General features: G+C 46.2%; 1 protein-coding gene across 1 annotated transcript in view; it reads left to right on the top strand.

Annotated features, from left to right (window-relative positions):
* Nucleotides 1–3,088: 3,088 nt before the first annotated feature.
* RPIA (ribose 5-phosphate isomerase A) overlaps nucleotides 3,089–16,853 on the top strand; it is a 34,577-nt gene continuing 20,812 nt past the window's right edge. Inside the window, exons 1-3 of the mRNA NM_001035433.2 lie at nucleotides 3,089–3,365; nucleotides 11,363–11,423; nucleotides 13,687–13,742. Of these exons, the coding sequence (NP_001030510.2) occupies nucleotides 3,093–3,365; nucleotides 11,363–11,423; nucleotides 13,687–13,742 (390 nt within the window). The 5' untranslated portion in view covers nucleotides 3,089–3,092. The remainder of the gene's footprint in view (nucleotides 3,366–11,362; nucleotides 11,424–13,686; nucleotides 13,743–16,853) is intronic.

The raw sequence follows: 16,853 nt of genomic DNA, 5'->3' as shown, positions 1-16,853 counted from the left end.
ATGGCATCACCGACTCAATGGACATGAGTTTGGGTGAACTCTGGGAGTTGGTGATGGACAGGGAGGGCTGGTATGCTGCAGTTTATGGGGTTGCAAAGAGTCGGACACGACTGAGCAACTGAACTGAACTGAATTATTTATATATATATGTATACAAAAGCTTTTCTACTACTCTTGATAAAGGCTTGAGAAAGAACATCAAAAATAAAAGAGATGGAGAAATTGGAAAACATAAACTAAATGAAATGGAAACATTGAATATGAAGTATAAAAAGTAAAACAAACTAGATAAAAGATTATCATATAGTCCAGTTGTTTTTAAACATGGTTGCTCATTAGTAGGTCCTTGTTGTTTATATACTTTATATATAGTAGTGTGTTTTAATCTAATTCTTTATTCTTTCCATTCCATCATACTTATTTTATATGATATGAATTCAATCAGATGTTATATATGTTAAATCATATTTTGATAAACTGTAAGCCATTAAACAATTTCTGGTTTGTACCAAAATCTTGATATGCTCATTTTGTCCATGCATCACCCAATGCATCTATCTGTTCAGCCAGCTAACAACCACATACTGAGCACCTACCTTTGCTACTGTAAAGCCCTGTGGACACAGACAGAAAAGACGCAGGCTCTAGGCTCCGAATCAAGAAGCTTGCCTTCTAGTGGGCAAACGATGTATATCAGCGTGAAAAGTACTGAGATAAGTTTATTCAGGAAGTGAGGCCCTAGCCAGGTCTTAGAAAATGAAGAGGCATTAGCCAGACGAAGATGAAGTTGGGGGCCAGGGTTGTAGAAGGATGCGTGGAGGACATTGGGCATGAAGACATGACAAAACAAGGTGCACTGGGAAACTGTTGCTGGCTATGATTGGTGCTTATGAGGGAGGAGGATGCCCAGGGAAAGGTCGGGATCAGCTCCTGGGAAGCCCCGCATGCCTTGTTAAGATGTTTAGAACTCATCCTGAAAATGATGGAGTACCATCAAGATGTAAACAGGGATTACATTAGATTTGTTTTTAAACATTGCTTTGACTTTCCAGGTGGCTCAGTGGTAAAGAATCCACCTGCAATGCAGGAGATTCAGGTTAGATCCCTGGGTCAGAAAGATCCCCTGAAGGAGAAAATGGCAACCACTCCAGTACTCTTTCCTGGGATATCCCATGGACAAAGGAGTCTGTAAGGCTACAGTCCATGGTGTTACAAAAGAGTTGAACAATACTGAAGTGACTGAGCACACATGCACACAAGCATCCTCCCACACTTACTATTCCCTCTGTAAAAAAGGATTTGAAAGAGTTTCACTCATCATCCAGCTATACTCAACCCTGCCCCAAGAGTGCTCTCCGTGGGTGATTCAGGATGGAGTAAAAAGGATGAAGCATTTAGTGTTATGGCTACAAGGCCTCTAGATAGTTCAGATGTGTATCTAAGGAAGAATTTTAATGACTCTAGATTATTGCATCTTTCCATACTTGGGAAAGAACTAAAATCATTAACTTGAGAATCTTTGTGTGTGTGTGTGATTAGCAGTCTTATTTTACCAAGATGCATGCTTGACTGTATCAAAAACTGAACATTCAATCAACTAAGATCATGGCATCCAGTCCCATCACTTCATGGCAGAAACAATGAAAACAGTGACAGATCTTTTCTTGGGCTCCAGAATCACTGCAGATGGTCACTGCAGCCATATTAAAAGATGCTTGCTCCTTCGAAGAAAAGCTATGACAAACCTAGACAGCATAATAAAAAGCAGAGACATCACTTTGCTGACAAAGATCTGTATAGTCAAAGCTATGGTTTTTCCAGTAGTCATATATACATGTGAGAGTTGGACCATAAGGAAGGCTGAGTGTGGAAGAATTGATGCTTTTGAACTATGGTGCTGGAGAAGACTCTTGAGAGTCCCTTGGACAGCAAGGAGATCAAACCAGTCCGTCTCAAAGGAAATCAACCCTGAATATTCATTGGCAGGACTGATGCTGAAGCTGAAGCTCCAATACTTTGGACACCTGAATGTTAAGAGCCAACTCATTGGAAATGACCCAGATGCTGGGAAAGATTGAGGGCAGGAGGAGGAGGGAGACAGAGGAGGAGATGACTGGATGGCATCACTGACTGGACAGACATGAGTTTGAGCAAACTCTGGGAGATGGTGAAGAATAGGAAATCCTGGCAGGCTGCAGTTCATGGGGTCGCAGAGCCTGACGTGGTTGAGCTACTTGAACAACAACGCTTGACTACATTTCCAAGACCAAAAAGACATGTATGTACTGGCTCCTCCCTTATCTTTTAGGAATAGTTCCACAGAGATGAAATGTTATTTCCCCAGCTGTAGTCCCGAGTAAGCTGCCAGAATAAAACTGAAACTCACTTTTCTTACATTGTACTTTTTTTCAGTTGACACGCACAGCAAGACACTTTATAGGTAGGGAAGAAAAGAGAGAGTTGTTTAGTTCAACGACAGTCCTTTTTGAGTCAATAATTTCTATAGGTCACACATAGGCGTCGAGTCAAGCTCCATCTGGAGGGAACCGCACCATCCAATGCTGCGCAGGGCAGAACAACACCTAAGGCTGGGGGTTCTAAATTTGTAGCCCTGCTCCTGTGGAAGGAGGTCTAAAGGTGGAATAAAGTGTGAGCCGCTGTCCGCAGGTGCGTTTCCCCGTGGAGTCCATCTAGAGAAGTCACTCCTAAAAGGAGATTTCCATAAGAGCGACTGCCCTGAGGCCTCGTACGCCGCCACGTTCTTACGTCTAGGAAATCCAACAGGATTAGATCCAACACGCCCATCTCAGACACGGGGGCAAACAGAAAACACTCTAGCCTTGATCCATCCGGGGCTGCTTGCGCTGTACGAGCCGTCACACCGAAGTTCGTCTTCGATTTGCGCACCCGGTCGCGGAGCATTGTGGGGCTGGTAGTCCAGGCTGAGGCGCTGTTTCCGGTCACTGAAGTCCTAGAACTACATTTCCCAGCAAGTACCGCGCCGCAGCGGAAGCGGACCTCGTACGTGGGTTTCAAGACTTCCGGCGGAGCCGGGGGCGGGACCGTGGCGGAGGCTGGAGCGAGGCGGCGGGATGCAGCGCCCCGGGCCCTTCAGCACCCTCTACGGGCGGGTCCTGGCCCCGCTGCCCGGGCGGGCCGGGGGCGCGGCCTCTGGTGGAGGCGGGAACAGCTGGGGCGTTCCGGGTTCCCACGTGCAGTTGCCGGGACGTTCGCAGTTCGGCGCTGGCAGCACAAGTACCGGCGTCAGGGAGACTAACATCGTCTGTCCGGGCCCGTCCGCGATGTCAAAGGCCGAGGAGGCCAAGAAGCTGGCTGGCCGCGCGGCCGTGGAGAACCACGTGAGGGTGAGCAGTTCAGGGCTTGGGCCCCCTTGTTCGGCCTTATGGGCTCTTGCTGTGGGTTCTGAGCGCTGCCAGGTGCGCCAAGTTCCTGGCAGAGTGGGGCTGCGTGAGAGGGGAGAGAGTACGCACTTGACCTGCCTTGAGACCTGCTCCTTCAAGGCCTTTGAAATACGGAATTGGTTGGGGCCGAGTACCCTAAAGTTGAGCTGTCTAAAGACTACTTGTCAGGCCAGATAACAGTTTGCCAAGTGGAGCGTGGTGGTGTGTGTCTGATGTTCGGAGTGGGGTTAGGAGGGACTTAGCGCGTGGCTTCCTTTATCAACAGATAAGAGACTGGGACTGCTGAGAAGTGTTCACCTCGCTTCACTGCCCAGGGAAGTCGGTGGGAAGCTGATTTGAAAAGTGTTTTGAAATTTAACTCCAGGGACGTGCTTAGCTGGGCGCGCACCGGCTCCTGAATGTACTTGCCGGAGGAAAGCGGAGGAGCCAAAGACTTGAAACCTCCTCCTTTTGGCAGGGCTCGGGTGGACACTTGAAGTCCGGAGATCTTCTTTAAGGTCGGGATGTGGAGATGTTTAGCTGTTAATGTAAGGTCGTAATGTAATGTTAGTGAGGTCGTGACCCCACTTGTTGGCTAAGTGGCGGGTGTGGTCCTCTTGGTGGAGTCTTTTGGATTTGCTGTCAACAATCAATTATCTTAATTGTAAGAATTTTGGGAGCAGGGAGCCAAGTGGAGTATCTCTGCCCTTAGGTGGAGTTTCCTGGGTTTCATTGGCTTTTAATGTTTTCTGCTTTCTGGAAAGTGGTATCAGATTCTCTTTTCTCTAATAATGGTTCTTTATTCTTTACATTTGGTAATGCTTTCGCGTACGAAGTTATTTTGCTGGATAGATGTTAGATCCTCCTACAGCCTGGCCAAGTGGGAGGGGCCCGCGTGGTAACCTGTGGCTCAAAGTGTTCTGTAGGAGGAATGACCGAGTATCCTCCCAGACCCAAACCCAGTGACTCCTGTTCTAGTGGCCTTCACCCAGATACATAGCTGCCCTGTTCTGGTGTAATAGTCTGGTTAGCAATAGGAATTTCTATGGGAATTCACAGAGAGAATGTGGAATGTGTCATCTGGCTCTCCTTTTGGGATTCAGTGTCTCAGCTGCAGTATTGGGACAATCAGTTGAAATTTCAAATACCTGGAGAAAGTGAATGGTAATGGGCAAATGAAATCTATACAAATAGAAAAGACTTGTATGTTAGATTTCTTATTATCCTATTACTATTATGTCTTCCTGACCATTGTTTATTATTATTATTATGTATTTGGTTAAATAAAAATTTTTAAGCCCCCACCTCAGGCCAGAGCCTCCAGCCACCTGTTGCCTGAAGTTGCCAGACAATCCTGGGGAGATCTCCACTGACCTTTTGGCGTTCACCCCAGTCTCAGTTAACACCATTTGCCTTTGCAGACTTCTTTCCTGAGATGTCAACACTATTTGAATGTTTTTTTTTTTTTTAATAATTATTTATTCTTTATTTTTGGCTGTGCAGGGTCTTTGTCGCTGCTCCAGCTGTTTTTCTAGTTGGTGGTGAGCCGGGGCTGCTCTCTAGTTGCAGTGTGCAGACTTCTCATTGCAGTGGGTTCTCTTGTTGCAGAGCATGGGCTCTAGGCTACACAGTTTTCAGTAATTGCAGTTCCTAGGCCTTAGAGCGCAGACTCAATAGCTGGGGCGTACAGGCTTAGTTGCTCTCCTGGGATCTTCCTGGACCAGGGATGGAGCCCATGTCCCCTGCATTGGCAGGTGGATTCTTTATTACTGAGCCACCAAGAAGTCCTGTATTTTGTACTTTGTATCCCTGATTCATTCATTTCATTCCTGTGCTGGGAACTTGTTGAGTGCCTGCTATGTGTTAGGTAGTTGGTGTGGTGGCCAGAGATGTGGCTGAAGGGAGGAGAAGATGCTGATCCTGGGTATTTTGCAAACAAGATCACTTAATTCCAGGACAAGTTTATTGATCATAGTCCTGTACCTGATTGTCAAGGTTTAGCAGCCCTCTCCAGGGTTATCCATTTTTTCCATCTAAGGCCAAATTTTCCTTTAGCACTTTGCGACTTGAAATTGTTTCCTTGTAGCCAACTCAGATTTTACTGCTCACCCCTTGAAAGACAAGTTTGCTTTCAAAACTTGGGAAAGAAAAGATTGCTTTGTTTTGGAGGCTGGCAACCTGGAGAGAAGGCAGACTTCTAGAACCTACTCCTAAGGTGAAAGGGGACGTTAATTGCAGTTAATCATTTAGGGAGGTCAGAGTCTTATCTTCCACAGTGTGTAGACCTTCTTCTGATTGGCTGATGGTGAGGTAACTGTGTGGTGGTTAGCAGTTTTCTACTTGGGTGGGGCCTTAGTTCCTGTGAAAGAATTCAGAGATGTGTTGTCCTGTATATTCCTTGAGGAGGAACCAGGACCCTGCCTCACAGCGCTTTGTTTCTTGACTGCTCCTCCCTTGCTTCTGCATTCCTTACCTTACCTGAATAGTGACTGCTTGTATCTGTCCTTTGGAACTCAGGGAAGGTCAAGGAGGCTGTATGAAGCCTATTTCCTACAAACAACAAACAGAGCACAAGGGCCTGCTCAGTTTTATACTCAGTTTGTGTAAGTTTATCAAGGTAGCTTCTGTGCCAGGTTCTATTGGTTCCACCTTTGAAATGTTCTTAGAACGGACCCTTCCTGTGGACCAACTTTCCCTGTTCAGGCTTTCCCTGTGGCCAGAAGATCACAGTTGCCCTTGTCTTGTCTCTTCTGACCAGCCAAGTGATACATTGTCACCTCCTGAAGCTCCCTTCTGCTCTTAGCCTCATCCTAACCTCTGTATGACATCTGTTACAAGCCAGTAGTGAGCCAGGTGGAGGGGATACAAGGATAAGAGGCTCTGATTCTGGTCCTTAAGCCCACAGTCTTGTTTCCTTCTCTGCTCTCCTCTCTCCCAGGGACCAGAACATTGGAAGGGACAGACTGCTGGACGTGGCTGTGTTTTCATGTCATTACCCTCTACCTAGAATGCTCTTGCCTGTTAAAACCCTGTCCTTCAGGGTTTGGTTCAAAGGCCATTCTTCCTTTCAGTTTTTCCCTAGCCTTGTAGGGGGAGGAATTCTTCCTTTAAATTCTGTAGTCCTCCATACCTCTTAGGTGCTTTATGTTTCATGGTCTAGTTATGTGTGTATCCCAATCCCATGAAGGGTAAACTTTTGGAAGGTAGTAAACTTGATTTTCATTCGGCATTGGTCGCAGTGGGACCTGCCTGCTAAATGTCTGATGAGTTGTGTGGAGTGTGGACACATGTGGAGGTTGCAGGCTGAATCACTGGAGTGTTAGGGTTTCCCTTCCCGAGGCCCTTGGTGCTCCAGGGTGGTGACTACTTCCATTCCTGGGTGAATGGAAATTTTGGAGAGTTCTCTACTGAAGGGCTTAGGTAGCCATCCTTGACTCAGGTCTGCTGGTGCAGCATGGGTCACCACGCAGGGCCACGTTCTCCTAAAGGTCTATAACCTCCTATGCTCTCTTTGGAGCCTGGCCTTTGCATTTTGGCTGACTGAGCTTGAAGAAGTTGGTGGACAGTAGTTCCTGTAGGTCAACAGAAGAGGTTACCCCACTGGACATGGTGAGCCAAGTTGTGATGTTGCACATATGACCTGTGGTTTAGTGTTGCCATTAGGAGGGGCCTGCTCCTCCGGTGGAGCCTGCCTGGCTACTGTTGGGCCACCTCTGTATAGCTTTGGCTGTTACACTGATTCCTGGCCAGTCATTGGATTCCAGGGCAGCAAGATCACAGGGCTGAAGAGCTTTGGGCCTGGCAGGTCTGCGCAATTCTTGGCCTCTACCAAAAAAAAGCCAAGGGAGGAGCCTTGCACAGAGCTTGTGTGATTCACCCAAGTTCATCTGTGTGCTCCCTGCCTGCTGGATGACAGGAGAGTGGGGAAATGAGGAATCTGGCAGTTGAATTACTGTGTAGCTGGAGCTCTTAGCTTCATGTCGAATGTGATGGTCATGCGGAGCCTGCCTAGTCAAGGCATTTCCTTGTTTGCTTAGTTTGCTGGGAGTGTGCATGAATGCCTCGTCACTCAGTCATGTCCGACTCTTTGTGACTCCACGAACTGTAGCCCACCAGGCTCCTCTGTCCTTGGGATTTTTCAGGCAAGAATACTAGAGTGGGTTACCATTTCCTCCTCCAGGGGATCTTCCCAACCCAGGGATTGAATCAGCGTGTCCTGTGTCTCCTGCGTTTGCAGGCAGATTCTTTAGCCGCTGTACCATCAGGGAAGCACCCTAGTTAAGGAAGCACCTTCGTTACTTGAAGATTTTTACATTTTTCTGATGTTCATCTATTTTGTGTGGTAGTGTAGCATTTACTGGTCTTGAAGACCTTGCTGTTGAGGTTTGCCCAGGTAGCTAAGCAGCTGGTGGATGCATTACCTTCATGAGGGCACCACCATGGGTGGATTCCTGACCTAATACGAGCTCCATTTTAAGGCCTCTTGATGTTATTTGGTAACCTTTGAGCCAGTAAAAGTGACTTCCATCAGATCAGGAACACGGTTGATGGGCAGAGCCCTGTGTAGGTAGGAGAGGCCCAGTTAGAAGCAGGGACATAAGCGTTTGATTTGTTGTTTTTTTTGTAACTCGGTCCACCTCTCGTTCTTTCCAGTCTTTTCTTGCTAGAGTTGTCCTCTCACTTTGAGAAGGACTGAATCAGCAGTGGGGTCCATGGGCTCGCCCTGGAGCTTCCTGTGGCATTTGTCCCATGGGGAGTTTGTCCCGAGGGGTCTCCAGGACCTTTCTTCCTCCTACAAAGGGCCCCCCTGCCCCTTGGCAAATGAGTTCATTGTTAATCAGTTGCTGGAACTCTTAAGAAATTTTAATTGAAATGTTTGAGCAAATTGAACTTCCTGTAGTTGCTTATTCAAGGTGAGGCTGTGTAGGGGAGTAATTAATATTGCTAAAAAATGACTTTTTTTTAAAGGTAAAATCATGATAATTAATACAGATATAAAATAACATTATCAGAGGTTTTTTTTTTTTTCCAATTTGACTCATTGAATTGAGGGAACTGGAAAAGATGCTATAACCTGTTCACGTGCTAAGTCGCTTCAGTCATGTCTGACGCTGTGCGACCCTTTGGACTGAGCCCACCAGGCTCTTCTGTCTGTGGGATTCTCCAGGCAAGAATACCGGAATGGGTTGCTATGGCCGTCTCCAGAGGATCTTTCCGATCCAGGGATCGAACCCATGTCTTTTACATCTCCTGCATTGGCAAATGGGTTCTTTGTCACTAGCACCACCTGGGAAACCCAAACTGTTCACAGGAAAACCCAAAGAACCACAAAATTATATACAGTCAGGGAATGTTTAAATAAATTTACAGGAACTCTTATAAATCTGGAGAAGTCTCTTGAGAGTCCCTTGGATAGCAGGAGATCAAACTAGTCAATCCTAAAGGAAATCAACCCTGAATAGTCATTGGAAGGACTGATGCTGAAGCTCCAGTCCTTTGGCCACCTGATTCAAAGAGCTGACTCACTGGAAAAGACCCTGATGCTAGAAAAGATTGAGGGCAGGAGAAGGGGGCAACAGAGGATGAATTGGTTGGATGGCATCACTGACTCAATGGACGTGAGTTTGAGCAAACTCTGGGAAATAGGGAAGCCTGACATGCTGTAGTTCATGAGGTCACATAGAGTTGGACTAATCATCGACTTATCATCAACTGAACAAGAGCTATAGGATAATTAGTTGGATTTCACAAAACAATTTGCATTTCAATGGGCAAGAATTTGCAGGGGAACACTCCCATGTAGGATCAGATAATGCCTGCAGATTCCAGCATTTCGTTGTAAGAGTCTAATAGTCTCTTGCTCATTTCTAAGTCTTAAATTTTCGCTTCAGTCAGTTCCTTTCAGTCCAGTCGCTCAGTCATGTCCAAGCGACAGTCTTTGCATGTCAGTCAGATTCCGTGGACTGCAGCATGCCAGGCCTCCCTGTCCATCACCAACTCCTGGTCCCTCAAACTCATGTCCACTGAGTCAGTGATGCCATCCAACCGCCTCATCCTCTGTCGTCCCGTCCCCTTCTCTTCCCACCTTCAATCTTTTCCAGCATCAGGGTCTTTTCAAATGAGATAGTTCTTTGCATCAGGTGGCCAAAGTATTGGAGTTCAACATCAGTCCTTCCAATGAATATTCAGGACTGATTTCCTTTAGGACGGACTGGTTGGATCTCCTTGCAGTCCAAGGGACTCTCGAGAGTCTTCTCCAACACCACAGTTCAAAAGCATCAATTCTTTGGTGCTTAGCTTTGTTTATAGTCCAACTCTCACATCCATACATGACTACTGGAAAAGCCATAGCCTTGACTAGACAGACCTTTGTTAAAGTAATGTCTCTGTTTTTTAATATGCTGTCTAGGTTGGTCATAGCTTTTCTTACAGGGAGCAAGTGTCTTTTAATTTCATGGCTGCGGTCACCATCTGCAGTGATTTTGGAGCCCCCCAAAATAAAGTCTGCCACTGTTTCCACTCTTTCCCCATCTATTTTCCCTTGGGGTGTTGAATTACCTCTGAGGGGCTTTGAGGTCACAAGGGATTGTTGTGAGATTCAACCTTTATCAACATTGTAAATCTTTGTAGGGGCTTAGTAGCTGATAGCTGCTGCTTTGGCCTGTAGCTGTTCTGCCCTAAACAGGGAAGAGCTTACTCGGAGGAAGTTGCTTAGGAACCAAGCTCCACATTAGTTCCTGTTAGTACCCTGGCCTTGTTTTGCTGTCTGTGGTCTAACTGACCTCGGCTGGGCCCCTGCTCTGCTCTCAGGTCCCTTCCCCCTTTCTTACAATGGCAGGCTCAGTAGTGTGATGCCTGGTTCTCCTCCTTTGTACTCATGGAACGCTTTCCTATATGGCCACCAGATGAAGACTGTTTCTCATGTTCCCAGTTCAGCTTTCCCCCTCTCCCCATATTCTCTGAAGCAGACTTGTGCAAAATGAGGATCCCTTGATGTGATTTGATATTCAAGGTTGCTTCAGACTCTCCTCTCTTCTGTTGGCTTTGGTTGGAGCTCTGGATGGTAGACTTGATGTGTCTCTGAGGTTTGCTGTGATGCCACCAACTTGAAGGAGACTGTGGTCAGCCCCCTGCCTTGTGGATGTTAAAACTTGACATCTACAATGTGGGAAGATAGATGAAAAGTCACTGAAGTCAGAAACCTCTGTTTTCTGCTATTAATGTACAGCTAGGCTGTTTTTCCCTAGGGTCTTTCTCTTTGGAGTTGGCCAAAAATCCTCCAGTGTTCATCTGCAGGCCATTTCTGTGTGGTAGAATATGAGGAGTGTTAAAAATAAGACAACAGGCCCCAAAGGGAGTTGCTTATGCCAAGCCACAGGTCACCAAACTGATACTTAATTACGCTTTTGGCTCCCCCAGAAATGGAATCTTAGCCCAGCCAATCAAGGATCGCCTGATCAGCACGAGTGAGGCCATCTGCCTGGGAGACCCCTGCCATCCCCTACAGGAATTCACCTTACAGTAACCAACTCCCTTTTAGCCAAAAGTAGCTTCTTTATTTTTCCTACTCCCTTCCTGCTATAAAAGTCTTTAATTTTATACAGCTTCTTAGAGATCCCTTCTGTTTGCTAGGTTGAATCCTGCCGAATTCGAGTTGATGTTTGCTGAAATAAAATCTTAAAAGTTTTAACCTGCCTCAGTTTATCTTTGAAGAGGAGGAAATGGTAGTAGCATTGTCAAGGATGGAAGGAGGAGGGCTCTGCTGATAAGTTGCCACTGGGCACCGGAACAAAGTCCAGCTTTGAAGTTCAGTGATTATATTTCTGTGGCCACAGTACCTGCTTTGTGCCCATGTCAGTGAATTGCTATTCCTTATAATTTTATAGCTCTAGAAAGGGTGCTAGTGAGGGAGTAAAATACAGTATTAATAAAGTTTCCCTCTTCTTTTTTTATCTTTGCAGAATAACCAAGTGCTGGGAATTGGGAGTGGTTCTACAATTGTCCACGCTGTGCAGCGAATAGGTATGGTCTTGGGGCCAACTCGATGTTTTGTGCAGGACAGTGGGGGAGGGGTTATAGAGGAGAAGTAGGCAGCGGGCACTGGTTGGGCATCTGCCCAACTTGGTGCCAGCCATGTGGAGCCTGCAGTCAGGTGAGTATTTCTGTCCTCCTCTAAGTGCTATTCTTGGGCCCCGTCACCCAACTCTGGGGGTTACCCTGGCTTTCTTTGCTCTGCTGTGCTGCAGGTGAGGAGCTGAGGAGCTGACTTAAGGTGAGGTGTGTGTCTCTGTGTTTCTGTGTCTCTGTGTGTGTGTTTTCCATGGAACCTTAATCATCATCATTGGTGTGGTGGTGTGTGTGTGTGTGTGCGCGTGCATTTGGCCTCATGGATCCTAAGGCAGGCAAGCCCTTTCAAGCTGGAGGTCCCTCAGGCACACAAATCGAGGCCAGCCCAGGCTTGTCCTATTTGTGACCCTGGCAATGGTGTGACCTATCAGTTGGTGGCTGGCTCCGCAGGTGCTGACTTCATTTAGATTTGGGTGTCTCTGGGCTCAGGAAAGGCTCAGGAACTGTCAACCCTGGTGGCTGCTCAACAGGTGTGACGGCCCTGCTTTTGTTTGTGAGAACAGAGCCCAGGGGAGAGGCTTTCCTGAATGCTGCTCTCCTCTGCCCAGTGCCAAGGGGCTGCGCTCAGGGGACAAAGCCCAGGAATGCTCTGTCTTGAAGGAATGATTGTGGTGCAGGCATGCTGGCTTCTGGAAGCCTTCTCATTAGCCTAACAGGGCCTCAGTGTGGTACACCCTTGTGCCTCAGCACTGTGTGCGTGTGGAGGGCTTTTAGGGCACAGGGATTACTGTAGATTTCGTTGTAGTGCCATCTAAACCTCCCTAGGTGCACATTCAGTGACTGAAGAGATTTGATATTTTTTAATAAGGCAGTTTTCCCCTGTTGACTGGGAAAAAAAAAAAAAGCTCAACCTAAAAATTGAGCATTATGATTTTTTTTTGGTTGCATCACATGACTTGCAGGATCTTAGTTCCCTGAAGAGGACTGAACCCTTGTTCCCTGAAGAGGACTGAACCCTTTTCCCTGCAATGATATTGCAGAGTACTAACCTCTGGATGGACTGCCAGGGAATTCCCCAAGAATTATGTTTTATTTGGGGCATTACTGAAGACTTAGGTCTCAGATACAGCTTTTCAGATAGCTCTGAGGGACCGTTGAGAAGCCAGGACATGTAGGAGTTTTTGCAAAAAAAAATAACCACACAAAACTCCAGTAGTCGAACATCAAAAGATTACTGCTAATTAAGGAAAAACCAGATCACAAGTTAATAAATTTAGTGCTTTTCTGGGTATGGGAAGATGCAAGAGTCTGGGCTTAATGAAATTACTCCTTTGATGTACAGCTTAACTTGGGGCCAGTGTCCTGTTTTTCTCCATCTTGAATCCTCTCAGAGTGTACTGCCTAGGGTGGGTGCAGTGACTCATGACTTGATGACATCCTTTGTTTACTGAAATGAGAGGAGGCGTTCTTTGTCTGCATCCCTTGAGGTTTTTTGGTTTTTGGCCATACCACATGGCTTGTAGGATCTTAGTTCCCCAACTAGGGACTGAACCCTGGGCCCCATCAGTGAAAGCGCCAAGTCTTAACCACTGGACCACCAGGGAATTCCTAAGACTTTTGTTTTTGTTTAAATCACACTTTCTGGAAAGGTGCAAATTTTAAGTGAATAAATAAGCCCTCTTTTAACTGTCCTCTGGGGTCTATAAATGATTATGTTTTTTATTAAATGCAGAAGTCACGTTCTAGCTTTTGTCTGTAAAAGGCAATATAGGGATGTAGTTAAGACTGTGGCGCTAGACTGCCTGGGATCAGATCTTAGTTCTGTTGTTTGCTAGTTGCTTACCAGTTATTTTTGTCTCTCTGCACCTGTTTCCTCATCTGTAAAGTGGGAATAATAATTGTAAGTTACCTTTGGGTTCCTGGATTAAAAGAGTTCATATGTACAAAGTTCTTTGAATAATCCCAAACACATACTAGCAAACACTGATGTTTCTCTTTCCGTGATTGGTTCTTAACCTCTTTAGGCATTTTTGTCCTTGTCTGGTGACATGTGCAGTCTGTTTACCAACTTTTCACCAAGGGTGGGGACATGGAATGAAAGGGACCTGTCAGTGGTGGGGATTAGACCTTTTCTGTTGGCTTTGAGCAAGTATGTGTATGACAAGGAAGATAAAGTGAGGAGAGTGAAAAACCACCAGCATGGCTTTTGTCTTCACAGCTGAAAGAGTGGAACAAGAGAATCTGAAGCTCGTCTGTATTCCCACCTCCTTCCAGGTATGTCCTGCTTTCCCTTCTCCATCTTGGCAGTTGGCACTGAATCTTCAGGTTGCTGAGGACGAGGGGGTGTGGTTCTGGGTTGTGCGCCAGGGTGGTTCTGGGTGAGAGAGCCAGGAGCAGGAGGCTAGTCAATTGATGGGAGATTGCTCCTCAGAAGCATGGTTTTAGAGGTGTTCCTTTATTTACTCTGAATATTTTAGCATATCTTTAGTATATTGTGGAGTATGTAGAGATAAGCACATGGTCTCCATCCTCAAGAAGTATTTTTCCATTTATGGATGAAAAAACAGGCTACAGGGCATTAACTGATGTGTTAGTAATACAGGGATAGTATTTTGAGTCCATATCTAATGCTCTTTGACCATAAAATAGTAGGGGCTGGTGAAGGAAAGCAACAGAGCCAATTAAATGTAGGGAAAGATACCGGAAGAGTAGACTTCAGGAAGGGAGGGGGTCGTTGTGGGGACGTTGTGCCTATCATCTCTCATTGAATTCATTGAGGAGGTACTGTGAGCTGGGGTTAGCCTTGCTGGCGATTGGTGCTCCTGTGATATTGTGGACTTGGTTAAAGAAACCCTCAGTCCTGGAGGCTCAGCACTGCAGGTAGCTCTGGTGAAGGGACAGAGCTGAAGGGAGAGGACGGTATCCTTTTGGGCTTCCCTTGTGGCTTAGTGGTAAAGAATCCATTTGCCAATGGGGGAGACTCGGTTTGATCCGTGGGTCAGGAAGATCCCCTGGAGAAAGGAATGGCTACTAGCTCTGGTATTCTTGCCTGGAGAGTCCCATGGACAAAGGAGCCTGGTGGGTTACAGTCCACGGAGTTGCAGAGTTGGACATGACTGAGTGACTAAACAAGGAAAGTTTCCTTCTAAATCAGGTGTGTGCCCCTGCCTGTCAGTGGGGAATGGAGGAGGAGACATGATAGGAAGTTAGGATAGTGTGTCCTGCCAGAGCTTCCTTGAAGTTATATCTCTTGGAGACTCTGACCAGCTGGGTGGGCACCCACGGGACTGAAGACAGTACCATAATTCTTACGTTGGGTTGGGAAGGAAGTGGTTTTACCTGGCCTTTCTTGCTTTTGAAATCTGGCTGTCCTAAGGAGATACTCTAAGTCAGAAGGGTTGTGATGGGTTGCCTTGGTCTTTTGAAAAATCCTAAGTGTGTCATTTTTCCAAAAGAATTGATCATCTAGCATTTTTCTTATTTAGTAAGTTATTTGATATTGGTGTTCATTTTTAAAGTTGTATATGACATTAGTTGCTCAGTTGTGTCCGACTCTTTGTGACCTCATGGACTGTAGCCTGCCAGGCTCCTCTGTCCATGGGATTCTCCAGGCAAGAATACTGGAGTGGGTTGCCATTTCCTTCTCCAGGGGATCTTCCCAACCCAGGGATTGAACCTGGGTCTCCTGCACTGCAGGCAGTTTCTGTACCATCTGAACTACCGGGGAAGCCCACAGTTACACATACATGTAGATTGAAGAGTCAAATAATTCCAGTTTTCTTTTTTATTAAAAAGCAAAACACTCCTTTAATTCTCTTCCCGTCAGCACTGTCCCCCCGCCCCCCCCCCCCCCAACCCCCCGCAACCACCACTGTTTCTGGCTCTTTAGGCAGACAAACTTTTTTTTCTTAATAGTTATTTACTTGGCTGTTCTGGTTTTAGTTGGGGCATTCAGGATCCTTGATCTTCATTACGGCATGCAGGATCTTTGTGGCATGCAGGATCTAGTTCTATGACCATGGATCGAATCCACACTCCCTGCATTGGGAGCTCGTAGTCGTAGCCACTGGACTGCCAGGGAAGTCCCATAGGTGGACAAACTTTTAAAACTATTTTAGTTCATTGGATGTTTGCTCCAGAGTCTGGAAACTACATACTTTTCTTGCTATTTACATTTTTTTTTTCAACTTTAGGTAATAATTCTACACTGAATGGGTGAAAGGAAGATGAGCATTTGCTTCTCGCTTCCCTCCTTGTTTCCACAGTTCACACACCCTTCTCCCAGTCTTCAGGACAGTCATATTCTGGTGAGGCTTACTGAGTGCTTACAGAAAGCTGATGTCCAAACTGCAGCTGAGCTGTACAGTGTGCTGTGGTTACGCTTCCTTACCTGCCCATTGTTTTGTTTTTCTGAAAGTTAAGTAAATTGCCTTTGGTTTTTTTTTTTGTTTTTTTTTTTTTTTCATTTGCCAGGTTATCTACATACTCCTTTATCTACATACTCCTTACTAATTCAGCCTCGAACTCTTAGCTACATGGGAAGTCTCACCTGTCTGGCCAGTAGATGTTCTACTCTTTGACTTTTGTCTTCTTGCCTGGGTCTCTGGTTGCTAGCAGCTGTACCTTGCTGTGGCTTTGGAGGTGTCTCCCTTCCTGCTCAGGAACTTACCTGTTCTGTCTCATTTTGGATCATCCAGTCCCTTGGTCTTGTTCCTCCTCACTACTCCCCCATATCCTTTAGTTTGTTTCCTTCAACTTTAGTGAAACACGTGTTTCATATCAGGGGTCCCCAACACCTGGGCCATGGACTGGTTCCTGTCTGTGGCCAGTTAGAAACTGGGGAAGCTTCATTTCTATAGCCACTCCTCATTGCTTTCATTACACCTGAGCTCTGCCTCCTGTCAGATCAGTGGCGGCATAATGGTGGGTTGTATAATTATTTCATTATATATCACGTTGTAATCAAAAGTTAGAAAGTGAAAGTTAAGTTGCTCATTCGTGTCTGACTCTTTGAGACCCCGTGGACTGTAGCTCACCAGGCTTCTCCGTCCATGGCATTCTCCAGGCAAGAATACTGGAGTGAGTTGCCATTTCCTTCTCCAGGGGATCTTCCCGACCCAGGTATCAAACTGCATTGCGGGCAGACGCTTTAACCTCTGAGCCACTGAGGTTTACCCACATTGTAATCAAAATGCGCAGTAAATGTAATGAGCTTGAATCATCCCCAAACCACCTTTCCACCCCTGTGGGAAAATCATCTTCCATGAAACCCATCCTGGTGCCCCCATCCTGGTGCCAAAAGTGTTGGGGACTGCTGCTTCAGATAGCTACCCAAGTGCACGGGGTGCAAACTTGTCGGCACTTTGGATGTCTGAAAATGTCTTT

Source organism: Bos taurus, chromosome 11 (assembly GCF_002263795.3).
Source record: "Bos taurus isolate L1 Dominette 01449 registration number 42190680 breed Hereford chromosome 11, ARS-UCD2.0, whole genome shotgun sequence".
NCBI classification, from domain to species: Eukaryota; Metazoa; Chordata; class Mammalia; order Artiodactyla; family Bovidae; genus Bos; species Bos taurus.
Note: the sequence above shows the minus strand (reverse complement) of the source record. Positions and strands in the feature narration are given on the sequence as shown.